At 47.0% G+C, this 25,826-nt stretch overlaps 1 protein-coding gene across 6 annotated transcripts in view; it reads left to right on the forward strand.

Annotated features, from left to right (window-relative positions):
- The first annotated feature begins 20,088 nt into the window (after positions 1–20,088).
- Positions 20,089–25,826, forward strand: part of IGSF5 (immunoglobulin superfamily member 5) — a 44,342-nt gene continuing 38,604 nt past the window's right edge. Inside the window, exons 1-3 of one of the 6 annotated variants that reach the window (XM_055313329.1) lie at positions 20,095–20,371; positions 21,013–21,066; positions 23,584–23,662. In XM_055313329.1, coding sequence (XP_055169304.1) covers positions 23,605–23,662 — 58 coding nt within the window. In that variant the 5' untranslated portion in view covers positions 20,095–20,371; positions 21,013–21,066; positions 23,584–23,604. Of the gene's footprint in view, positions 20,372–21,012; positions 21,067–23,583; positions 23,663–25,826 lie in introns of all 6 variants that reach the window. The other 5 variants (XM_055313332.1, XM_055313333.1, XM_055313331.1 and 2 more) reach the window with 5 other exon arrangements.

A 25,826-nucleotide genomic window follows, 5' to 3' on the forward strand; every position in this document is an offset into this window, starting at 1 on the left:
CATGGGGGTTGGGGGGACCTGAGATTTCTTTCTTCCTTTTTTATTTTTTTAAAAAAAGATTTTATTTATATATTTGACAGAGAGAGAGAGAGAGAGAGAGAGAGAGAGAGAGAGAGAAAGGGAGGAGCACAAGCAGGGGGAATGGCAGAGGGAGAAGCAGACTCCCCGATGAGTAGGGAGCCCTACTCGGGGCTTAATCCCAAGATCCTGGGATCATGACCTAAGCCCAGTGCAGGTGCTTAATGGACTGAGCCACCCAGATGCCCAAATCTGGGAATTCTTAAGAGACATTTTCATGCTCCTTTCCCAACAGAGGAGGGGCCCACACCAAGGCTCCCAGTGAGGGATGGCTCCTCTTTCCAACATCCATGGGCAGATAGCCCTGCCTGGAGGCAGCAGGTGGTTGTCAGTGCTGGGCTTAAGCCTTAGCCACCAACTTCTAGAATGTGTGTTTTGAGAAATCTCCTGGTTCACAAAGCCCTTTTATGAAACCTACTCTCCAACCCTCAGACGGGGTGCTGTTTTCGTACTTGGTAGCTGTCCCTCTGTCCACCCCAGCAGGTGGCAGTGGGGACAGCAGACCAGGGCCATGATCAGAGCCCATCCTCTGGGAACTTAGAATTGGGACCCAAGACATGAGTTAGTCTCTGGTGGCAAGGAGATAAAAATCTGGGAGCTGGAAGGGTCCAGACAGAAGAGATGGGGCAGGGAGGAAGGGGAGGGAGGATAGGGAGGAGGAGGAGGAGGAGGAGGAGGAGAGGAGGGAGAAGGAAAGAGAACCACAAAGAGAAGCAGGGCTCCTGTGGCCTCAGCTGCACCTGGGAGCCCAGGCCTGGGTTCCTGGTGACCTCCCAGCTCCCAATTCTGGAATCTTCTGTCCAAATGAACCTCCTGTTTCAGTTGTGGAAGCTCTCAAAACCTCCCTGTGCTCCCAGCAGCCCCTCGGCTTTCCTGTGCACACGGCGTGCCACTATCCGGACTGTCATCCTGCATGACGCCCATCACATGGTCCAAGAACCACAGTCCCCATCCACTGGGTCGCCCCTTCTCCACTTCAGTAAGGAGAAACACTGCATTTCACCATTTTACCCAGAAACAGGTTTCTTTGGAGACTCTCTCCCCAGGATGTCTCTCCTGTATCTTGGCCTCATGCTAAGTCAGCCCTCCTGGCTGAGCTGTAGGGCTCCTGCTCTTACCTCAGGCTCTCCCTCTCTTCCCCTTGCATGAACCCTTCCTTCCATCCATGAAGGGTCTGTTACATCCCTGCCTTGGGCACATGCCTGATGCTTCAGTCTTCCAGGTATCCTCTCTGAAGGGCTTAGGGGGTTGGGTGTCCCCAGGACAGTGCGCCTCTGTGCCTGCCCTGCGGGGTCTGTCGCCACCTAGTGGCCAGGTGTGGCCTATGGAGAAATGATGCCCAGAACAGAGGTGGCATTCTCCTGGGCCAGGTGAAGCGGCCCAAGATGGAGTCATTTATGTGAGGCCAACTCATAAAATTGGGGCATAAAACCTATCGTAATTGCAGTTTCAAACTCCCCCTGAAATATAAGTTTCAGCAGGCCGGTCAGGGACTTTCTGCTAAGCATCAGTGAGATCACCTGTCCCATGGGCTCTCTCCATCGGCTGAAGGAAGAGGAGGGAATCCACCTGGGACCCCTGCCCTTCTCCTTAAGGGAAATTGACCTTGCCCGAAACAATCCTTTTTCTTTTACAAATAACTTCCTTGCCCCACTGTCTTTCCTATAAAAACCATTTTGTACAACCCAGAGCCTCCCTCTACTTGCTAGATGGGATGCTACCCAATTTGTGAATCACCTAATAAAGCCAATTAGATCTTCACATTTACTCAGTGGAATTTTGTTTTTTTGTTTTTTTTTTTTTTTTAACACCGCGAACTTCCACCGCTTGCCACGGTTTGGACTATGTACTTGCTGTCGGATTTATTTTTATTGCACACCTTTCTCTTCCACCTGACCGTATGCACCATGAGGACAGAAATCATCTGTTTTACGCACCTGCAGCAGGAAAGCTGATCCTTGACACACGGTAAGTGCTCCACATGCGTTGAGAAAACAGTGGGTATCCCGACTCCCTGAATGCTAAATTACAAAATTCTGGAGGTGAATTCACCTTCTCCAGGCTTCACCTGGGTCAGTTCGGGCACAGAATGAATCCCAGGCCCTCTCTGCCAGTGCATTTGGCTTGGCTGAGGTCCAGGCTGGTCTAGTCTCTTTCAGATCATGGTCAGGATGACAACTGATGAGCATTAATTTATTAGGGGGGAGACCAAAGAAACAGACGGGAAGTATAATTCATGTATTTCCTGTGAATATAAATAGCTGCCAAGTTTGCTTCACACTGCCCTACAGAGTTATTGCCTAATGCCATTTGTCCCTAACATATTTTCCTACAAATATTATATGTAGAATAAATAAAACAATCCATGTGTTTTGGTATTATTGTGTATTTCTGCCCTAGCACGTGTTGGCCAGTGATAAGGGAAGAGCCCCCGAAGGCCTGATACACAAGGGATGCCATTTAAATTCCTTTCTAAGCCAGCACTGACTGTGTGTAAACTTTATTTAGATCAAAAGCTTGATTTATGGTGCCAAGCCTAGGTCATACGTAGCCTAAAGGAAAATCATCTGTCTTTAAGATATCGATCAATGCTCCTCCTGCTGCCTGCATTCCTTGACATTAAAGCTCATGGTTCCCGCCTGTATGTTAATCTATAATCTTTGGAGCTTTCCCAAGATGTGAAAACCATTCATTCTCTGGAGCGCTTTCTTCACTGTGAAGCCCTTGTTTCCCTGGGCAACTGTCTTAACTTGGGCTCAAAGGAAACTCCTTCTTTTAGAGATTCTGAAAGGCTTGTTCATTTTACATCAACACCAGCGAGAGGTAGTGAAGCTGATCTCTTCCATCAGGCACAGGTGACACCCAACATTGAGCATCACACTAACACAAAGCAATCTCTCGCCATTCGACTTGTGCAAATGGTATCGTGATGATTTAGCTTTCAACTTAATGTATTTTTGTCTTAGGCTTTTGAGTTTTCTTCTTATTTTTTAAAAAAGATTTTATTTATTTATTTGAGAGCAAGAATAAGCAGGAGGAGGGACAGAGGGAGAAGGAGAAGCAGCCTCCCCACTGAGCAGGGAGCCTGACATGGGGCTCCCAGGACCTTGGGATCATGACCTTAGCTGAAGGCAGACACTTATCATGACTGAGCCACCCAGGTGCCCCTGTCTTAGGCTTTTTTAAATAAACTTTTTATTTTGGAATGGTTTAGATTTACAGTAAAATTGTGAATATAGTAGAGTGGGTTTCTGTATTCTCCTATAATTAATATCTTACATCTGTATGGTGTCTGAAAAACATGAAACAAATCCCAGTTGAGGGATTATACAAATTATCTACTCAGTCCTCAAAACTGTCATCAAAACCGAGGAAAATCTAAGGAGACAAGGTGACTAAATGTCACACATGTGGTTTCCTGGACAGAATTCAGGAAAGGAAAAAGGACATTAGGGGAAAACAGGAAATCTGAATAAATGATGGACTTTGGTTCATATGAAGGCATCAATATGAGCCATTAATTGTGATAGGTGTATCATACTTGTGTAAGATTAATAATAAAGGAATCTAGAAACCCTGTGTACATCACTGTATTTTTTTCCTTAAATCTAAAAATTCTCTAAAATAAAAAAATTTACTTAACAAGGAATACCCACGTGAAATCTAGAAAATACAAAGGAACCCCCCCCCCCGAGCTCACAGATAAGAGATTGGTGGTTGGCATAGTTGGGATGTAGGTAAAGATGGTCAAAAGGTACCAACTTCCAGTTATAAAATAAGTGAGTCCCAGGGATGTAAGGCACAGCATGGTGACTAGAGTTAACGTACTGTTCTATATATTTGGAAGTTGCTAAGAGAGTAGATCTTCAAAATTCTCACCGCAAGAAACAAAGTTCTGTAACTATGTGATGTGAGGGATGTTAACTAGACTTATTCTGACCATCATTTAGCAATATATACAAATATGTTGTACACTCGAAACTAACAGAATATTTTATGTCAATTATATCTTAATTAAAAAAATCCAGGTACTACAAAATAAAACAAAACAAGGAACAATGACCCCAACAGGATCACAGTATAAAGGCGCTGAGGAGTTGAACTGTAGGTGGCAATAACTTAATCTGTAGGAATGGGCACGTGATATCACATCTTTCATTGTAAGGACGGTTTTCCAAATGGGAGGTTAGGTTAGTGAGGCATCTTATAAATTTATCATGAATAACCTAATGGAAAGACAGTGCAGTAGCATGGGAAGACCATGGGGAGTCCTTGGGGTCAGAAGGAGAGGCAAAGCTGGCTTCTGGATGGCGTGGCTCTTGGCAACATAATGAAATGTGGAGAGCCTCAGTTTTAGTCTCTGTAAAATGGGTATAATAATGCTCACCTCTCAAGACTGTTAAGCTGATGCATGAGACTGCTTTCCACAGGGAAAGCAGGCCCTCCACCTTCCACCAATGCTGAGCCCGCAAATGGGTATGAATCACAGACGTGACTTATTTCAAGGTGTAAATTGCTTGTAGAATGTATTTGATTCAGGAAGTTAGTTTTAATTCAAGTGCATAAACTATCTAAAGTGGGACACCGATTTGAAATTTTATTGCCTGTTGTAGGTAATTGGGATTTGCGTGCCGAAAATTGATTAAATTAAATCCTCTGAAAATTAAACCCCAGGATCTTATTTGCATTGTTCATTTGATTCAGAATAGTTTCAAATAATCAAAAATTTGATATTACCGTAAATTCTAAATTAAAGATGTTTAAATCCATGAGGTTGTAATTTACAGTTAAAATAACCAGGTGCTTAAAAAATGTAGTGTCCTTCCCCATATGGACCACATTCCTCTCTTGACAGCGTCAGATCCTGGATCTAATGAGGCAGCATTAAATATAAATAATGTGCTTCTCCCCCACTGCCAAACCAGATGACATACTCACCAGTGGGGAGCAGGGACATTTACTTTCAGAGCATTGCGGAAAGTGTCCTAAGGACAAACAGGGAATCAGAGTGAGGTAGTAAAACAAACAGACAAGCAGCCGGGCAGCCAGCCACAGTGGTTTAAAAAGAGCTTCCATATGCTGGGTCATAAAGTTTGCACTACTGGGTATTTACCCCAAAGATACAGATGTCAAAATGAAGGGGCACCTGCACCCCAATGTTCATAGCAGCAAGGTCCACAATAGCCAAATTGTGCAAAGAGCCCAGATGTCCTTTGACAGATGAATGGATAAAGAAGATGCAATATATGTATATAAAATACACACACACAATGGAATATTACTCAGCCATCAGAAAGAATGAAAACCTACCATTTTCATCGATGTGAATGGAACTGGAGGGTGTCATGCTGAGTGAAATAAGTCAATCATTCTCTGATCAATTATCATATGGTCTCACTCATATGTGGAATATAAGAAATAGTGCAGACGACCATAAGAGAAGGGGGGGAAATGGAATTGGAAAAAAATCAGAGAGGGAGACAAACCATGAGAGACTCTTAGCTCTGGGAAGCAAACAGAGGATTGCTGGAGGGGAGGTGGGAGGGGGGATGGGGTAACTTGGTGATGGTCCTTAAGGAAGGCACATGATGGGATGAGCACTGGGTGTTATATGCATCTGATGAATCACTGAACTCTACTTCTGAAACTAATAATATCCTACATGTTAATTAGTTAAATTTTAATTTAAAAAGAGCTTCTGATGTTTAGGTTTGGGGTGAGATGATACTTTAGATATTCAGATGTGTGCTGAGGGTGTCTCTAGGGGGCTGAGTGGATCTGCTATGAAGAACAACCTGGAAGGAGCCAGGTAGAGCCATATAAAGCTTCAGAATAATTTCAGAATACAAGGTTTTCAGTCTTGCCTTCTCAGATTGCAAAAGTAGTGTGTTCATTGTAGCAATCTTGGAATATTCAAATAAGGCTCCCCCACCCTAAATCTGAATAATTTGCTAGAGCTATTTGTAGAATTTGGAAAAACGGTTTACTTGCCAGATTATTGGTTTATTACAAGGGCTATTGATGGATATGAACGAGTAGCCATGTGAAGACATACACAGGGAGAGAGCCAGAAGGGTCTTGAGCATAGGAGCTTCTGCCCCTGTGATTTGGGGTGCACCACTCTCTTGGCACAAGGATGTGTTCTAGAAGCTCTCCAACCATCATCCTTTAGGGGTTTTATAGAGGCCTCATTTTGTAGGCACAACTGATTACATCATTGGCCTTTGGAGATTAATTCAACCTCCATCTTTTTTCCTTCTTCCAGATAGAGACAAAACATGGGGCTGAGAATTCCAACCTGCCAGTTCCAGGGTTGGTTACCCTGGCAACCAGCCTCCATCCTTAGGGACTTTCCAAAAGACACTTCAATAACATAAACTCAGGTGTGATTGAAAAGGGATTTTTAATGAATGACAAAAGGCATCTTTATGGAAATTCCAAGGGTTTTAGAAGCTCTGTGCTAGGAACAGGGCTGAAGGCCAAAAAATTATATTTCTATCAATCAATCAATCAATCAATCAATATCTATTCATTTACTTATATCAATGTGAATTCCTCCAGAGAAACAGAACCAGTAGCATATTATTTACATATATTTCTAGCAAAGCAAGGCTGAAATCCATAGGATAAGCCATCAGGAAGGGCAGGCTGGAAATCTTGGCATGAACTCAAGCTACCATCTGAAGGTGAAATTTCTCCTGAGAAACCTCAGTTCTGCTCTAAAAACCTTTAGATTGTTTGGATCAAGCCCACCCAGATTATCGAAAATATTCTCTTTTACTTTGAATCAATTGATTATAGACACGTCACATCTATAAAGTGCCTTCTCAGCAACACCTAGACCAGTGTTTAATTGAATAACCAGAGACTGTAACTTGTCCAATCCAGCTTAACACATGGAACTTACTCATCTGTTTATCTATTATCTATCATCTATCTATTATCTATCTATCTATCTATCTATCTATCTATCTATCTATCTATCTATCTATCTATCATCTTTATCATCTATGTATCCATCCAACTGTCATCTATCTACTGTGAGCACTTTCTTACTGTACATTCTTTTGTATAAACTATGATCACATTCCTTTTTTTTTTTTAGAAAGGGGAGTTACCAAATGAAAGATGACAACTTATTTTAAAGTTCTGAATTATATAGGTCAGAGGTCAGCAGACTTTATCTATAAAGGGCCAGATAGTAAATATTTTTGGCTTTGTGGCCCATACATCTCTGTCACAACGACTCAACTCTGCTGTTGCAAAGCAAAAGCAGCCACAGACAATGTATAAAAGGATGAGCATCGCTGTGTCCCAATAAAACTTTATTTACAAAGATAGGTGTTGGGCTGGACTTTGCCCCAGGATAGACTAATTGCAAAGGGATGTTTTTAGAAACAGTGGAAAAGGAAGCTAGCAAGAGAGGCTGCTGAGGGCAGAAGTGGGTGTGTGTGTGTATGCGGCGGGTGGGGGGAGAGGACAGGGCACTCAGTGCTCAGAGCAAGAGCGGAAGCACCATGGCTACTGTGTGAAAATCGTGACCATGGTTGAGTTCCATGTGAAGCCAGCAGTGCTGCTCTCCAAACGTGGGGTCTCCTTCCTTCCAAGTGCATGGACTTCGCTGCCCACTTGGATGTTAGGTGTTGATTTGGACAGTGAAGTATAAGCAGGAAGGGCATGTTGCTTAGGAAGGACACTTGAAGGGCTAGCATGTGATTTGTCACATTTCTGTCCCAATGCAGCAGTTTTCTGAGGGAGCCTCCCTCACCTGGCCAGCTGAGCGAGCGAGATGCCCCGGCCAACCCACATCGTGTGAGTGAGATGTAGACCTGGACTGTGTGAGGCCACCAAGATTTGAGGTTGTACGTTACTGCGACAGAGCCTAGCGCACCCTGAATGATAGACCTACCATCAACCACAGCCCTTACCTGAAAGAGTACCCCGTTACTACCTGTCTTTCGGACCCTACCTTTTGTCTTCATAACGCATACCACAATCCAGCATACACTTATCTGTTCATTTATGGATTGTCTCCCCCTCAAGCATACGAGCTTCCCCAAAGCGGAGACTTCTGCGGTGCTCATTGCTGTCAAAGTGTCGTATGTATTTATTATGCGAATTAATCAACATCACTGAAAGCCTTGACCATATAAAGAAGCACTTACTAAATACAGGGTATTGCATCCGGAGTGATATGCAGGATCTTAGTTCTCACAGAGCCCTGTGAAGCTGAATATTGTTATGCTTCTTTTTCTGTATAGGTGAATTATTCTCATTTTACTTTTTCTTTAAAAAAATGATTTTATTTATTTATTCATGAGAGACACAGAGAGAGGCAGAGACACAGGCAGAGGGAGAAGCAGGCTCTCTGCAGGGATCCGTATGTGGGACTCAATCCCAGGATCCCGGGGTCATGACCTGAGCCCAAGGCAGACGCTCAGCAGAAAAGGCAACAGTGAGCATCAGCTAGCAAGATGGAAGTTACAATCTTATGTGATTACAGAAGGGACATCCCATCACTTTTGCTCTGGTCCATTGGTTAGAAGCCACTCAGAAGTCTCACTAATGCTCAAAAGGAGGAATTTACACAAAAGCATGAATGCCAGGATGCAAGGGCTGTTGAGACTATCTGGGAGTTCAGACAGATGAAGTCACCTGCCCAGGGCCATGTGGCAGGTGCGCTGGTAAAGGCCTTGCTTCCCAGAACTTACCTCACGGAGATGGTATCAGAACTATAGGCGAGGGGCACCTGGGTGGCTCAGTTAAGTGTCTGACTCTTGATTTTGGCTCAGGTCGTGACCTCAGGGTCATGAGATCAAGCCCTGGGTTGGGCTCTGTGCTGACCATGGAGTCCGCTTGAGATTCTCTCTTTGCTCCCCTACTCCCCACTCCTGTGCACTCTCTCTGTCAAAAAAAAAAAAAAAAAAAGAACTCTAGGTGATTATGGATGAAAAAGTAATTTGTATTTCCTGAAGCATCATACAAATACTTTGTTCTCACTAGGGTCAGAATCTGGGCTCATTTCTTTTTTTTTAAGATTTCATTTATTTATTCATGAGAGACACACAGAGAGAGGCAGAGACACAGGCAGAGGGAGAAGCAGGCTCCGTGCAGGGAGCCCGATGTGGGATTCGATCCCAAGTCTCCAGGATCAGGCCCTGGACTGAAGGTGGTGCTAAACCGCTGAGCCACCCGGGCTGCCCGACTAATACATTTCTAATTTTTCCTTTTTTAAAATGTGAAATAGAAAATTTAGATTTACTTTCAGAAAGAAATCAACTTCTAATGGCCTGAGATGATGAAACAAATTTCTTGAACCTAAAAATACTTTGTGTCTTCTGGTAACCTAATAAGTTTATATCTCTACATTGGTAACAGAAGCCAGTGGAACTATTTCTGTTCACCTCCTCTTTGTCTTTTTATTTGGGCGAACAATGTGTCCAGCTAAAAGAGTACATTTCTCATCCTCTGCAGGAGGCGTGGACATCTGAGTGAAGTCTGGCCACTGTGTGATATGGGGCGCCCAGGCGGAGGCCTGGCAGCCGGGTGGCTCAGCCTGCCTGTACGTCCTCCTCTGCTTTCTTCTTTGCTGCTCCAGCCACCAGCTGGGCAGTGAGAGGATGCTGGGAATGACAGCTTCATGCTGAGGGCAGAGAGAAGAAAGCAGGAGAAAGCAGGACTCTGGGAACTGGTTCAGCCCTGCTTACCTCTGGGCTTCTTCTTCTATTTTTTTTTTTTAAGATTTTATTTATTTACTCATGAGAGACACAGAGAGAGAGGCAGAGACACAGGCAGAGGGAGAAGCAGGCTCCCTGCGGAGAGCCCGATGTGGGACTCGATCCCAGGACCCCAGGATCATGGCCTGAGCCGAAGGCAGATGCTCAACCACTGAGCCACCCTGGTGCTGCTTCTTCTTCTTTCTTCTTCTCCTTCTTCTTCTTTCTCCTTCTTCTTCTTCTTCTTCTTTCTTCTTCTTCTTCTTCTTCTTCTTCTTTTCTTTCTTCTTCTTCTTCTTCTTCCTCCTCCTTCTCCTCCTTCTTCTTCTTCCTTCTTCTTCTTCTTCTTCTTCTTCTTCTTCTTCTTCTTCTTCTTCTTCTTCTTCTTCTTCTTTTTCTTCCTCCTCCTCCTCCTCTTCCTTCCTTCCTTCCTCCTCCTCCTCCTCCTCCTCCTCCTCCTCCTCCTCCTCCTCCTCCTTCTTCTTCTTCTTCTTCTTCTTCTTCTTCTTCTTCTTCTTCTTCTTCTTCTTCTTCTTCTTCAGATTTTATTTATTTAAGAGAGTGAGAGAGAGAGAATGAGTCAGGGAGGAGGGACAGAGGGAGAGGGAGAAGCAGACTCTCCATTGAGCAGGGAGCCTGCCCAGACTTCTGACCTACAGAAATAAATGGGTGCTCCTTGAAGCCACCAAGTTTGTGGTGGTTTGTCACTCAATCACAGAAAACTCACCCAGTGATATTGTGCTGATTTCTTGGTCCAGGCTTTAAAAGACTAGCAGCCTTCAGTTTTTTGTATAATGGAACAACGGCTCTTGGGCTCCAACTGTAAGGAAGCCCAGCAGCTCCTAGGAGAGGCCCTTGTGGAGAACAGAGACTCTTTGTGCGGCCACAACCCTGCGCCCCGAAAATAGCCAGGACCACTCTCCAGCCCGTGACTGAGCCGCCTTGGCAGAGGAGTGGTGATGCACGGAGTGGGGAGGGGGTCCTCTAGCCGCGGTCGATCTGTCCCAGCTGACGCTGTGTGAGGTGGACAGGCTACTTCCGCTGAGCCCTGTCCAGATTGCAAGATAAATGATTGTCCTTGTTTTTAGCCATGGAGTTTTGGGGCGCTGTAAATACAGGGTGAATTTTCTGCTCTTTGCCCTTGAACCAAAATTGCTGATTATTTCACCCATGATGTGAACGATATTAAAAGGAACATAAAGCCATTAAAGACGTTTCTACCTGAGGGGGAGAAAACAGCCCTTGCGGCTGTTAAGGGCACATTATCCCAGCCGACTTCCCTCCTGGGATTTCGTGAATCATGGAGTGCCAGGGACAGAGAGCATCTTGCAAATTCCTAGTCACAAGAGTGGTTTATTAACTTTGCATTCCAGTTAACCACATTCACAAATATGACAGGTTCCCATGCTGCTGAGGGTGTGGTGAAACCAGTCATCTTCGATACTGCCTATGGGATCATAAGTTGGCATCATTCTGGAAACTCTTTTAACTTGATCGATCATTGTAAAGTGACTAATGTTTTTACATGATTGGAATGAAAAGAGCCTAATGTAGATACAGTACCAAATGCAAAATACACCCTAGCCCAACCCTGTCTATACAAACATACATTCATTTCAGTGTTATTTGAAATTGAAGAGATGGAAGCAACATGATGTTTAACCACATGGGTATTCTTATTGTCATTATGATACACACATAATGATGTTATATTACGTATCCTAATAGAGCATATTACCATGAAGCCATTGAGACAGTGTGCGCGAACGGTTTTTAATGATAGGGAACAATGCTTATGATATAGTGTTAAATTAAGAAGGATATAAAATCACATTCTACTATATAATACATGAAAGTTGGTTCTTCAAGTCAAAGATTTCTAGTAGCTAAAATATAGATGCAGCTTCATGTTTAATAATAAAGAATTCTTTATTGTATTTTTTGTTGTTTCTCCGGAATTCAAATTTGTTTGTTTTTATTGGAGTTCAATTTGCCAACATATAGCGTAACACCCAGTGCTCATCCCATCAAGTGCCCCCCTCAGTGACCCGTCACCCAGTCCCCCCCATACCCCTTGCCCACCTCCCCTTCCATCACCCCTTGTTCATTTCCCAGAGTTAGGAGTCTCTCATGTTCTGCCTCCCTTTTTGATATTTCCCACTCATTTTTTCTCCTTTCCCCTTTATTCCCTTTCACTATTTTTTATATTCCCCCAGTGAATAAGACCATATAATAATTGTCCTTCTCCGATTGACTTACTTCACTCAGCATAATACCCTCCAGTTCCATCCACGTCGAAGCAAATGGTGGGTATTTGTCATTTCTAATGGCTGAGGAATATTCCATTGTGTACAGAGACCACATCTTCTTTATCCATTCATCTTTCTTTCTTTTTTTTTTTTTAGGGACCATTCATCTTTCGATGGACACCGAGGCTCCTTCCACAGGGTGGCTATTGTGGACATTGCTGCTAGAAACATCAGGGTGCAGGTGTCCTGGCGTTTCACTGCATCTGTATCTTTGGGGTAAATCCCCAGCAGTGCAATTGCTGGGTCGTAGGGCAGGTCTATTTTTAACACTTTGAGGAACCTCCACACCGTTTTCCAGAGTGGCTGCACCAGTTCCCATTCCCACCAACAGTGCAGGAGGGTTCCCCTTTAAAGAATTCTTTAAATAACTGATGGTCCATCCATAAAACAATACTTTTTAGCCACTTAAAATTGTTTTGTAAGGAAACCTAAATTTATGGAAAGATACTGAGGCCATTTGGTTAAGTGGTTGTATTAGCTCCCTAGGCTACTGATGGAAGTGCCTTAAAATAAGACACATTTATTCTCTCTGTGTTCTAGAGGCTGGAAGTCTGACATCAGGGTGTTGGCAGGGCCTGGCTCCCTCTGAAGGCTTTTGGGGAGACCCCTTCTTTGCATCTTGTAGCTTCTGGGTGTTTCTTGTAGGCACATCAGGCCAATCTCCACCTGTGTTATCACTTGGTACGCTCCTTGTGTGTGTCTTCACGCAAGTGTCCTTCTGTGTATGTCTCTGTGTCCACGTTTCTTTCTTCTTATAAGGACACCAGTCATACTGGATTAGGGCTCTCTATGATCCAGTAGGATCTCACCTAATCTAACTAGCCACATCTGCCAAGACCCTATTTCCAAATAAGGTCATACTCTGAGGTTCTAGGGAGATAGGAATTTTGGGGAGACACTATTTAATTCAGTTTAGTGGGTGAGGTTAAAGAAGTCAGACTTTGTATATAAAATTATATATAATCCTTCACTAAAAAGTTAAAAATTATACTTGACATACACACATACACTCGCAGACATACAGATGCACATATGTACACTTTAAATATTGGAAGGCTTTATAAGAAATATTCCAGAGTGGGGGATCCCTGAGTGACTCAGTGGTTTAGCTCCTGCCTTCGGCCCAGGGCGTGATCCTGGAGTCCTGGGATCGAGTCCCATGTCAGGCTCCCGGCATGGAGCCTGCTTCTCCCTCTGCCTGTGTCTCTGCTTCTCTCTCTCTCTCTCTCTCTGTGTCTCTCATGAATAAATAAATATAATCTTTTGAAAAAAGAAGAAATATTCCAGAGTGGGTCTCTCTGGATCGCAAGGTTTTGGGCTCTGCTTTAATGATGTTATTATTTTTCCTGAGTTTTCCACATTTTCTATATTGACAACACATTTCTTTTATAGTGAAAACAATACTGAATTAATTTTTTTTTGCCAATTTGTCCAAAATTAAAATAGCTGATGGTGTGGATTGCATTGCACATTAGTTGCTACAGGCACTATATACCTTTCCTGGAGGGATTTTGCCAATCCAGGATATTTCAGACTTCTTGCAATGTGCGTGTCTTTAGTTGCAGCAATTGCATTAAAAAATAGACTTACTTTTATTTTTAAACTTTCATTTATTTATTTTTAAATTTAAATTCAATTTTATTAACATATACTGTTATTATTAGTTTTGGAGGTAGAATTTAGTGAGTCATCAGTTGTATACAATACCTAGAACTTATTACTTCAAGTTCCCCCCCTCCCTTAATGCCCATCTAGATTTTTTATTTTTTAGAGCAGTTTTGGGATCACAGCAACAGAGAGTTCCCTCCACACATGGATAGTCCCCCTCCACGGCTGCATCCCCAGGCCAGAGTGGTACATTTGTTGCAAATGATGGATCTACAACTGATAGTTATAGTCACATGAAGTCCACAGTTGACCTTAGAGTTATTAAATCTTGGTATTGGACGTGATATGGGTTTTGCTGAATGTGTAATGACACCTACCCACCTTATAGTACCATGCAGAGTATTTCCACTATCCTAAAAATCCTTTCTTCTCTGCCTATTTATTCCCCTACTTCCCAGCAATCACAGATCTTTTTATGGTCTCTATAATAGCAATCGCAGTCTGCTGAATGGATCCTAAGGAAATCATTAGGCGTAGCCTCCCTGATCCAACTGACACGGTGTTCATCACCTCGTGTGGTATGAAACCTGATAGAGTCAGTTTAGGTAAGTGATGCTACCTTCAGTTGATGGAATTATGCACAGTCACTAAAAATAATTTACAGTATTTACTGACTGGGGGCAGAGGTTTATAATATATTAAGTAAATAAAATCTGACTATTGAACAATAGGTCCCATATGAACATTTTCTTTTTTTTTCTTTTTTCTTTTTTTTAATTTTTATTTATTTATGATAGTAACACACAGAGAGAGAGAGGCAGAGACACAGGCAGAGGGAGAAGCAGGCTCCATGCACTGGGAGCCCGATGTGGGATTCGATCCTGGGTCTCCAGGATCGCGCCCTGGGCCAAAGGCAGGCGCCAAACCGCTGCGCCACCCAGGGATCCCCATATGAACATTTTCAAGCAGATACATGCCATGCTGTTAACAGGGCTTGTCTGCATGGTGTGCTTAGAAGCAATCTGTTTCAAACTTTTCTCCTTTTGGATCACCTGCATTTCCTAACTCTTTTTCATAGTAAATACATATTAATTTTTAAATAAGGAAAATAATAGGAGCCATTCATTAAAAATGGATAATGCTTATCCATGGGTGATGTTGAAATTACAGACGGTTTTTATTTTATTCTTTATTTTAGGTCGAGCCTAATATGAAATTGTTCTTTCTGTAGGAAAAAAAAAATGGTTACGTGTAGGCACTTTTATATTATTCTATTACTTTTAATATTTAAAAAAAAATTCTAGGGGGATCCTGTCACCTGTTCATTTAGGTTCCTCAAAGGGCTCCTGTAGAGGGGATTTAAGACTGTGGCTCTCATACAAATAAATCTAAAAAGGAACACATGTCTGAGATTTTATTTAACTCACTAATTAATGAGGAAACCAACTAGCAAGACATTACAACAGGTTCAATGGAGAATTCAAAGAACACACATGTACACGCTATCACGGATGCTGAAAAATTTCCAAACAGATGCAAAACTGGCCAATATCTGAAGAGCAAACATCAAGCGTATCTTCACCAACATTCACTTGCGTATCTATATATCCATAAACAGGAGTAATTAGCATTACTATCAGTTTCTTAGAGCTTTGTATTAGTCGGGTTCTCTAGAAATAGACCCAGTAGGTGTGTTGTGTGGTACGTGCTGCATGGCTGGTTTGTGCAAGCACACCCTGAACGTCCCTGTTAATCACTATCTTGAGACTATATGGATCTCATCCTCCCACTATATTCCCATCAAGCAAGAAATGTAGAAAAATGTGTTTGAGGTCAGGTGCTCAGGAGACAACCAACCTGGAACATAATGAGGGGTGTCCAGATGGCAGGTCTTCATGTCCTTGGAACGCTGGCCATGCAAGGAGGAAAGGTGACAGGTAGTTGCTAGGCTAGTTGCTACATTATAAAAGAAGCAGGTGGTTTTCCTGCTCATTGGGTTTTCCCAATGAGCTACTTCTGGACTCCCCTAATGTAAGCTCCCCCAATGAATCCCTATGTTGATTGCTGTCTCTGGGTCAATTCCTGAGTCTCGTGGGACGACCGCCCACCCTGGGCTTAGAGTCTGCTGGTGCGCAGCTGCACGATATGCATGTATATATATATGTATGGTGTATTATGAGAAGCTCACTCATGCAATTTGGGAGGGTGAGGAAGTGCAGACCTGGGAGACTTGGTGCTGTGGTTCTCATCAGAGTCTGAAGCCCTCAGTCCAAAGGCCTGAGGACCAGGAGCGCCAATATCCAAGAGCATTGGATATTGGAGAAGGTGGATTATTAATTGCTATTATTAATAAGCAGAGAGAGAAATTTCATTCTTTTTCACCCTTTTGTTCTATTTAGGCCCTCAGTGGATTAGATGAGTCTGCCTGCGTTCATTTGGGAGCCATATCTGCTTTACTCAGTCTCCGGATTCAAATGTTAACATCTTACCAGGATACCTTCACACACACACCCAGCAATCGTGTCTAACTGGCTGTCTGGGCACCTTGTGGCCCAGTCAAGTTGACGTATAAAATGAACCATCATACGCTTAGAGTTTTCAATAATGATCGAAGACGGCTCAGGTCCTCTTGCATCAGGTAACTCCATGTGGAGAGCAAGGTGGAGTCACTCATGTCAAGCAGTGACTCATATCAAACAGTGATGTAAGGAGCCAAAGGCATTGCAGCTAAGACCAGATATTGGCCGGTGACACCAGCACCCACCGATGACACCCCCAGACCCGACAGCCAGCAGAAGCACAGGAGGCCTGTAGGGGCCCCAGATGGGTGACATCCCTCAACAAGGGAGGATTTTTGCAGCAAACCATCAGCCTTGCCAGACACTGACCCCTCCATGTCTGACCACTTCAAAAACACAGCTGCTGCGGAAGGCCCTGCCCGAATGAGGCCCAGGAGCAACAGAGATCCTTCCCTGCTGGGACGTACGAGGCAGTGCGAGCCGGGAGCGGACCCGGACGGGCCAGAGGCCTTTTCTCCACTGCGCACCCACACACTCACTTCGCCTGGGATGGTTCACTTACAACGTCCTGTTCCACCTCATTTGTTGTGTGGCCTGTCTCCTGCCTTGTTTTGTGGGACGTGCAAGAAGCCAAGTTCAACACGCCGTGAAATGTCCCTGAATTTGAAATCCTGGACCTGCTTCATCATCACCTGAGCCTTGCTTGAGGACCGAATAAAGCCGGCCCTGGGGCAGACACACCTTACGTGTGCACCTTCATAGTGTGCTCACGACACCCCACGAACTTCTTTGCTCATTTCAAAGTTTTTCACTGCTTTTCCGGACATTTCTTTTTATATTTGAAGATAAAAACCCAATTCTTGACTGTACCCTTTGGTCTGGACCCTGGCTCTCCTCTGGACCAAAGGAAGACCTTCCTCTCCTCCAACCCTCATCCCTTTGCATTCAGGCCCCACTAGGCCCTCCGACTTCCTCGGGCTTGAGGACCTCCTGCCGCCCACCTGCTTCAGGGACGCCCCCCTTGCCTTGCTTCAAGAGGGGATCCTCCTCAACTTCACCCTCCTACCCAGCGATCTCTTGAGGCTCTCCTCTCAGGTGCCCACCCCCTCCTGAGCTCAAACTTTGTTTCCTCAAGGAAACCCCCTCCCAACCCCTGCACCTTCATCAAAGCTTTTTTTTAGAGACTTTGCCACAACTTGAATTTTAGTGTGGATATGTTCTATGTAAATCTGACTTTGTGATTTTCAAATAGCATAGGCTAAAAATCTTAGTAAACCTGTCTTTCTGCTTAGACTTGGAAATAATGCAAACCTTCTAAAGTACCCTTTCCCTCTTCCCCCTGCCCCCCCTCCCAAAAAAAGTCCCTCAGGACCGCAGAGCTTCAGAGCTGCGTTTCCAATGACCTGTAAACAGGGTTTCCACCCTGGGTGGCTGGTGGACAGAAGTGTCCGCATCCGGGGTCAGCAGCATAGACCTTGCACTTGCTGTGACACTTCTGTGGTGGTTACTGTTGTTCCACACGCAGGTCGTTATGGCACTTGCAGGGGACCAGAAGATGCCGGAATTATGGTAAGCTGAAGATAAGTGAGACACAGCAGACACCAGACGTGCCCTCCCCTCTCCTGCATGGGGACACTCTTATCACAATCTACGGAACAAACCTTCCTGACACAACCCTTTAGCCTCTCCCAAGCATTCACCTTTCCACGGCTCGCCACGCCTACAAGCCTACATTTCATTTCCTTTGTCCTGTCACTTCTCTCCAAATGTATTGTCCCAGGAAGACTCCTTTGGGTTACTCTGCGCTGAGTTTCCCCCACCTGTATGCATGCAGCCTGTATTAATAAACTCTCCTTATTCTCTTGTTTTCTCTTGTGTGTCTTTTGTCAGTTTGATTTTCAGGGCCCAAGCCACAACACCAATGAGCGTACAGGAAAATTTCTTTCCCCCTTCTCCTACACACTCACGGTTACCATAACTTAAAGTGTCTAGAAGCTCCGACAATATTCTCCAGTGGTAGTGCTGAGGATAAGACTCTTCTCTAAAGGCCAGTCCTCACGACTCCTGGTGCTGACACTCTAAACGGTAGGAAAAAAAATTTTTTTAAAAGATTTTATTTATTTATTCATGAGAGACATAGAGAGAGAGGCAGAGACACAGGCAGAGGGAGAGCGGGACTTGATCCTAGAACCTTAGGATCACACCCTGAACCCAAGGCAGACGCTCAACCACTGAGTCACCTGAACTGAGAAAAAATTTTAAGAAGAATACCAGGGGGGGGGGAAAAAAAAAAAGAAGAATACCAGGGAACAAAATCGGCCACACTGGCCTTGGGTGTTCATTTTTGTGGCTCATTTTTCTGGAATTATGAGTTTTGAATTATGCTTCGCTTTTAGGGACATAGCTCATAAATAAAATGCTACAATCTTGTGTGCATTTGGGAGATTATTTGACTCACGTGTTGATTTCTGGAATCTATCTGTTGTGTGCACCATTTTTTCTGACTGGCTCCTAGCACAGGGCCTTGTAGGGGAGGAGGAAAAAAAGTCTTTCCCTTCACCCTCTTAGGTGCTATGCCTGGAACCTGTGAATTAAACTAACAGAACACAGGGTAACAGGGTAAAGGTTTATTCTGCATGCATATGGGAACCCACGGAGGAAGCATCTGGCTCACCAGGTGATTAGAGTTAATGGCTTGTATACCTAATTTAGAAGGGGAAAGTGAAGAGGGAAAGAAAGTCTTCTTATAGGAAAAACAAATAGATTTTTTTTTTTGGAAGGACAAATAGATTTTCAGGAAAACAGACAGGAGATGGGAAAGTTTGTGATAATGTTTATCTACACAGGTATAAGTGGTCTTTAGATTTTATTCGGGGTCACAGACTCCCCCTGGAGAAGGGATCTGGAGTAGGCTTTGTGTTCTCCCTTCTGTGGGTAGATCCACCCCGAAGAGTTTACAGCAGCCTTATTTCCCAGTAGCTGCTGTTTTTAGCCAGAAAAGGGAAACTCTGAGAAGACTTAAAAAAAAAAAATCTGTTAAATGTCAAATATAATTTTCAGCGTAAAAGAATCTTTCTGCCAAACTGGCATCTTTTGGGGTGGTATATTCTGATCCCGTTCAACTGGAGAGAAACGTTTCCCCCTATTTATTTGTTTCGGGGTCTTACACTAAGTACAGGATCCACACCCTCGGTTGGTGTCTGTTCTGTTCTTGACCCCGAGTCCCCTGACAAGCTGAGAACGCAGTGCGGGGAGAGAATCCAGATGCTCGGAGAGAACCCCACGAGAGCACACAGTTCCGCACGGGGCTGCGCAGTCCCATTCTGGGCGGTGGTCTTTTCCAGAAACTGCCACAGCGCTCCGAGAGGCCAAGGTCCTCTGTTCATGGGAGCGGCCGGGTGTGGGCGTGGGAGGCCGAGGAAACCTCTCGGAGGTCATCCTACAAATGCTCCCCCCGGGGAAGTGAGGCTGCATTCCAGAGGGCTTCATCATCAGGGCTTCTTGCCTTTCAGGGAAGCACCTGCGCTTGGGGATGTGCAGGTGCCTGGCCCGGAGAAGGAACCGGCTGGGCCAGGCCCAGGCCTGCGCTGATGCCAGAGGGCGGCGAGGCTGTCCAGGCCTATGTCTGCAGCTGGGAAGGTCCCCCCCGCCCCCCGCCCCCCCCCCCCCCCCCCCCCCCGCTCGGCCAGACGACCACGGGCCAGGCCAGCGAGGCCCAGGCGGGGCTTGGCTCTGCGGGACCAGGCGAGAGGCCCAGAGGAGGAGCCAGGTGGAGGCTGGGGGAAGCGGTGGTGGCCCGGTGGCCCTGCCATTCTCAGCCCCACCGCCCTGCCCCGGCTGCTGTTTGGGCCTGGCTAATGATTAGCAGGAAAAAACCATCACTCCGGGCGCACACACCTTCCGGGAGCCAGGGGCCGGTGCAGGCAGAGGCCACCCCTGTGTTGATGGCCCGGCCTGTGACGTGCCACAGTCATTTCGCGAGGAACTTCCTGTTGACCGGTGACGTGGGTCGGGATTCTTGGGCGGCCACACAGGTTTGTGTCTGCGTCTGCGTGGGGCGAGACGGAGGACGGTGGGCCAGATGCCTCTGGGATCCCAGGACCTTCTCTGAAGCCCCGGGGTGGGGGCTGTCGTGCTGCAGGTGAGCCTGCTCGGGCCGCGGCCGGGCGTCTGTCCAGCGGGCTTGTCCCCAGGCACCTGTCTCGGGCGAGGGGCGGGCCGCCTGGCCGCAGGCCTCGAGCTGCTCTCCCAGGAGAAGCGGCTCGGGATCAGACACATACTCTTTGTTTCCCAACTCCCACAAAGTTAAACATTAAAAAAGGAGGCTGCTCTGGGAGTTGAGGAACTCAAGATGGTTTTTAGAGAGCCCCCTTTCACGGGGCGCTGCGCTCCAGGGTGCGGGGGAAGCCGAGACCCCGCTGGAGTTTGGGAGGTCAGGGTTGCAAGGCTGGAAAATCACCGTGGCCCCGTTGTTCATTCCGTGCACCTGCAAACGCCGTGTGTCCTCCCCTGTGGGAAGGAGAGCTGCTCCGAAGCCTCCGGAAGCCCTCCGAGGGCCCTGAGTCGGGCAGGCAGGGCAGCCCTTCTGGAGGTCGGGGTGCAGGGGCGGGTGTGTCCGAGGGGAGCTGTGCTGGTGCCCATTTATATCTGCGCACAGACGTTTGCAGGCAGCCCCTGGCATGGGTTTGGCTGCAGCTAATTCTCACCCACCCTGACACGCACTCGTCCTTCCTTTTGGGATTCGGCTTCGTGGTGCGGCCTGTAACAACGGGACGTTTGCAGGCGCCTTCGGATCTTAGGATATCACGCTATTTCCAGGAACCCAGAAATGTGCGTGTGAGTAATTAAGGGAGATGATCACATCAGCCATCTCCTTCCTGAGATCCCTCCTCCTGTTTTACCCTTGTAAGGAATTGGTTGGTGGTTAAATCCCATCTATTTAATACAATTTAATGAGGTGTAAGGTTTTAAGACTTTGCGGTTTTTGTACTAGAAGCAGGCACTTCCAGTCTCCAAGAACAAAATGAATGAGAAGTCAGTTCCATCTCAGGGATGGCCTCAGACCACTCTCCAGGGGTACTGACTTGCGAATTACCTGCCACAGGTCCTCATTTGATTAAAACAAAGGGTCTGATTTCAGTGAGAACCTGGAATCGGCTTTCTGACAGCTCTTTCCTGCGTGCACCCTTCACACCCGGCCCGGCACACGTGTGCGTTCGCAGCAATCCTGGCACGGGGCTCCTGTAGCTCTCGGGGTGCTCCTACCCCGTCCGCCCGGTGGGTTCCGCTGGGCTCTTTGGAAACCGAGTCCCTTCTCCTACGGAGAATAAGCCCGACGGCGGCACAACCGAGCCCGTCGTAAATGCGGCACTCTGGCCCCTGTCCCAGGCCTGACTCAGCTCGGTTAGCAGGATTCCCCAGGGGACCTCAAGCTATCCCCGCAGTTTCAATAGCGCTGGCTGCGCAATTGCCATTTATTGCTTTGGGGAGAAGGTGCAAGCTTCGGCTTCTCCTCCAGCCGCGGCCGGGGAGCAGCACGCTGGGCGCCCGGTGCAGGGCCTGGTCGGTCGAGCTGCTGAGTTGCGCTCGTCGAACCTTGAAATCAGTAAATGATTCATTCGGCGCTTCGTGGCTCGGGGTCTGGAACGGGGCTGGGAAGGAAGGCTGGGATTTCAGTTTGGTTCGTGTACGGCTGCTGAGGCCCGTTTGTGGGGGTCTCTGTGCCTGTTTTAGATTCCTGCAGGGCTGACCCCCCACCCTGCTGAAGACCCCCGCGCCGGGCAGGGGGATGCAGCACACATATTGTGAACCTTACCTTATGCACATGAGTGGCTACAGTTTTGCACACATGCTGCGTTTTGCTTTCCTGGCACATCAGAGAAACAAAGGGGTGGGAAGCCCGTGTTCCTCCTCACGAGCTCTGAACACCCAGTATCTCACCTGAATGGGAAACGGGCTACAGGCCCGAGCATTTTCCCGATGCTTCACACCGTCACTCAGTTTTATTCGGCCACCGGGATGCTGTGTGCTCCGCAGACCAGACCGAGGTGTGGCGGTTATTATCGGTGCCCGCTTCACGTCTTGTGTTTCCGCGTGTGTTGCCGTGGGGTCCGCCTCTTTCTGCCTGAACGAGGAGAAAGGAGAATGAAGCCCCGCGCAGGTGCCAGCTCGTTATAAAATCCCAGGGTGGGGGTGGGGGTGGGGGGCGGTCTCTGGTGGAACCGCGGCCCCACATCTTGGAGGGTCCGGGTGGCTCCCTCCCCACAGGCTGATGGGGCTGGGACATCTGTGCGGATGCCAAAGCCACAGAAAACCATCCCCTGGTTAGGGCGTGTGTTCCACACGGCGGTGGTGAAGCACATGTGAAAGAAAAAGAGCCTTTTTCTGAGGCTAAAGGGCTGTCATTTTCGTGGCCAGTTCCTGGCATGGCCAGTGGGTGACTTTCCGTGACGGCATCGCATAGGTCAGGCGCGGGGAGAAGGGGAAAATAAAGACAACATGCGGGGCTGGAAGGTGAGCAAGAGGCTTATCCAAGAACAAGGGATTGGCAGGAAGGGGCAAGACGTGTACAGGACAGGACCCCTGCCAGGGGGCCAGCAAGGCTTTACTGCATCTACCCTGACCTCCCCTAGCTCTGACCCGTGCTGCTCTCCCTCGCCCTGCCCTAGCTGCGGAGCCCTCTCAATCGCATTAGCACGGTCCCACCCCAGGGCCTTTGCACCTGCTGCTCCTCTGCAGATACCTATGCGGCTGCCCACCCCCCTCCTCCACTGTTCACAGAGCACCTTCTTAGGAGCCTCTCTCTGACTTCCCTAGAGGTAGTCATAGCCAGCCCACTCCACACGCACAACCACTTGCACATGCGCTTCTGTTCTACGTTCCTCCGTACATTTGGCAACTTCTAATAAGCTTATGTTCTAGTTCTTCATTTTATCGCCCGTTTTCCCTTTTGATCATGTGAACCTGTTGAGGGCAGGATTTATTTTTTTTCCTCTGATGAAAACACCACGTTTGAAAGGGTGAGCAGTAGGGTGAGGGCTTCCGCGGAAACATGCCATCTGCAGTCCATGATTTACGTATGGGCTTGGGAGTAAGATCATTTAATACAGCGATTCTCGATCTTGAGCACGTGCCAGAAGTGGCTCATTATTTTATTGCTTAGACAGATTTCTGGGCTCGTCCCTGGATTTTCTGATCCAGTGTTTGGGGGAGGGAGCCTGGTGCTGCTGACCCACGCTGAGCGGCTCTGACTAATCCATCCACAGGCACCCACGGGCTGGTAGGGGCCCCGCGTCCTCTGAACGGCGAATGCTCGTCATGATAGGCTGTTACCTGCCTGCTTTATTTTCCCAGGACTGAAGGAAACGTGTGGAGATGGACAGTAGCTGGAAAGGCATCCCGGCCGTGCTGGTCGTCCTGGCTGGGCTGGCAGGTAGGGCTCCCGCGAGCTTGGTGGAACGAGCCTGGGCATCTGCTTGAAGTGGGCAGAAGGGAGCCCAGCAAGGTGGCCTGGACATGTGGCTGCCAGAAGCTTCTTCCTCGGGCCCTTCTCACAGCGGAGTCTCCTCTACGGGGCCCATTTCCTGTTCTGCTGAGTGGTGGGGGTGGCCCTGCCTGTGCCCTTCATGTGCCTGTGGCCCACCATTCCTGTTCCTTGGTTTGTCCCTGTTGTGGGCATTTGCCGCCCCCCCCCATCTTTCCCTATAACTCATGGCTCTTGTTGAAATGTCCCAGCATCTGCCCAGTTTTCTCTTCTTCTGTTTATATCCGGCCTTCAAGGACGGCCCGATCCTGGCATCACTGCCTCCCTGAAGCCCTCCTGACCTGGCAGTTTTCAGGGTCATAATCCCAACTCCCATTTATTGACAGGGACAGGTCCACTGCCTGTGAGGCCTGCCATTCCTCCCATCAGCTTCTCCTTGTCCCTCATCTCCCCCCAGGGTGCCAGTCGGAATGGACTCCAGGGTGTCCAAGGCCAGGGTCTCCGGATCAGACTCTGCTTTGTAGGAGATGGAGCGAGCAGATGGCGGGGTCCTTGGGGCGGCCAGAGTTGGCTTCCCCAGATTACGTCTTGTCTACATTTCTTTGCTTCAGGTGTATTTATCTTGTTTTCCCAACTAGGCTTTATTTTTTTTTAATTTTTTATTTTTTAAAGATTTTATTTATTCACGAGAGACAGACAGAGAGAGAGAGAGAGAGAGAGGCACAAACACAGGCAGAGGGAGAAGCAGGCTCCATGTAGGGAGCCCGATGTGGGACTTGATCCCGGGTCTCCAGGATCACCCCCTGGGCCGAAGGCGGTGCTAAACCGCTGCGCCACCCGGGCTGCCCCCAACTAGGCTTTAAACCCTAGGGGGTACCCGTCCTGTATTCCTCATGCAGCAATTTTTAAGGCACTGCACTGAAGCATAACGAACATATAGAGAAGTGCACAAGTCATAGAGGTAGAGCTTGATGAATTTTCACAGACGGAACACCTTCGTGTATCAACAGTGAGACCAAACACCTTCTGCAAATGCCCCCTTTTGGTCACCCTGATATCCTCTCCCCCAATATTCAATATTTTTCGAGAAACTAAAAAGGCAAAACAAAAAAAAAATAGGATAGGGACTATCAGAGTGTGTTATGGGCTGTAAGGACTGTTCTGTAAGTTTTGGTTGGGGTACACATGGCCACAGTAAGCCCAGGGGCCCAGGCTGTGGTGTGAACATGTATTTTGGGGGCAAAGATATTCGAAAAGCCCGGCTTATGGCACGTGCAGCGAGAGGTGTTTAGCAGGTTGCTGCATAAACGTTTGTGTGCAGAGTGGACAGCGAAACACCGTCCCTGCTCGTGGAGCGTAAGGACTTGTCGTGGGGTTAGCAGGCCACGCTCAGCACACATTTTAGGGGCAAGGCTCCAACGCGGCTATTTCGGCCACAGTGGCAAAAAGTCTCCTATCAGCTCACTGGGAAAGGGATGTGCTGTGGGGCCTACCATTTTCCTGAGATGTTTTTCCTGAAGCTCTGTTTTGAATGAAGGGATGGCTCTGGTTGAGGCCTGGGGATGGCTGTTCCAGGAGGGGAGAGGGTTACGGGCTGCTTCCAATGCCCCCCCGGGAGATGGGGTCCATCACAAAAGCCTGGGCCCCTGAATGTTTCATCTTGGAAAGTCTTGGGGGCAGGGACTCCTTCATTTGTAGTCTTGGCTTTGAATTAGCTGTGAGCAACCTTCATGCGCATCCAAAGGGTCCCTGCCAGCTCTCTCCTCTCCACCTTGTCCCCAGGTAATGGTTTATTTAGAATCCAACACCCTTATTTATTTACTCAGTGAGTATTTCATGTAGGACCTATTATGTGCTATTTAGTTGCAGGCACTGGGATGTGGTGATGGGCAAAGCCAGGCATAGTCCCTACTAACAAAGAGCTTAGAGCCTAGCTGGGGAATCAAGTGTTAATTGAAAAATCAGTATAAAATCACTATTGTGACGATTGCTTCGATGCCTGAAAGCCTGTTATAGGATAATAGGATAATTCAACCTAAAGTGGAAGTCTGGGGAGGCTTCCTCGGGGAGGAGACAATAAGACTGGGAGCTGAGGAGGGAGACTGGCGTGCCA

Source organism: Nyctereutes procyonoides, unplaced genomic scaffold (genome assembly GCF_905146905.1).
Source record: "Nyctereutes procyonoides isolate TBG_1078 unplaced genomic scaffold, NYPRO_anot_genome, whole genome shotgun sequence".
Classification (NCBI taxonomy): domain Eukaryota; kingdom Metazoa; phylum Chordata; class Mammalia; order Carnivora; family Canidae; genus Nyctereutes; species Nyctereutes procyonoides.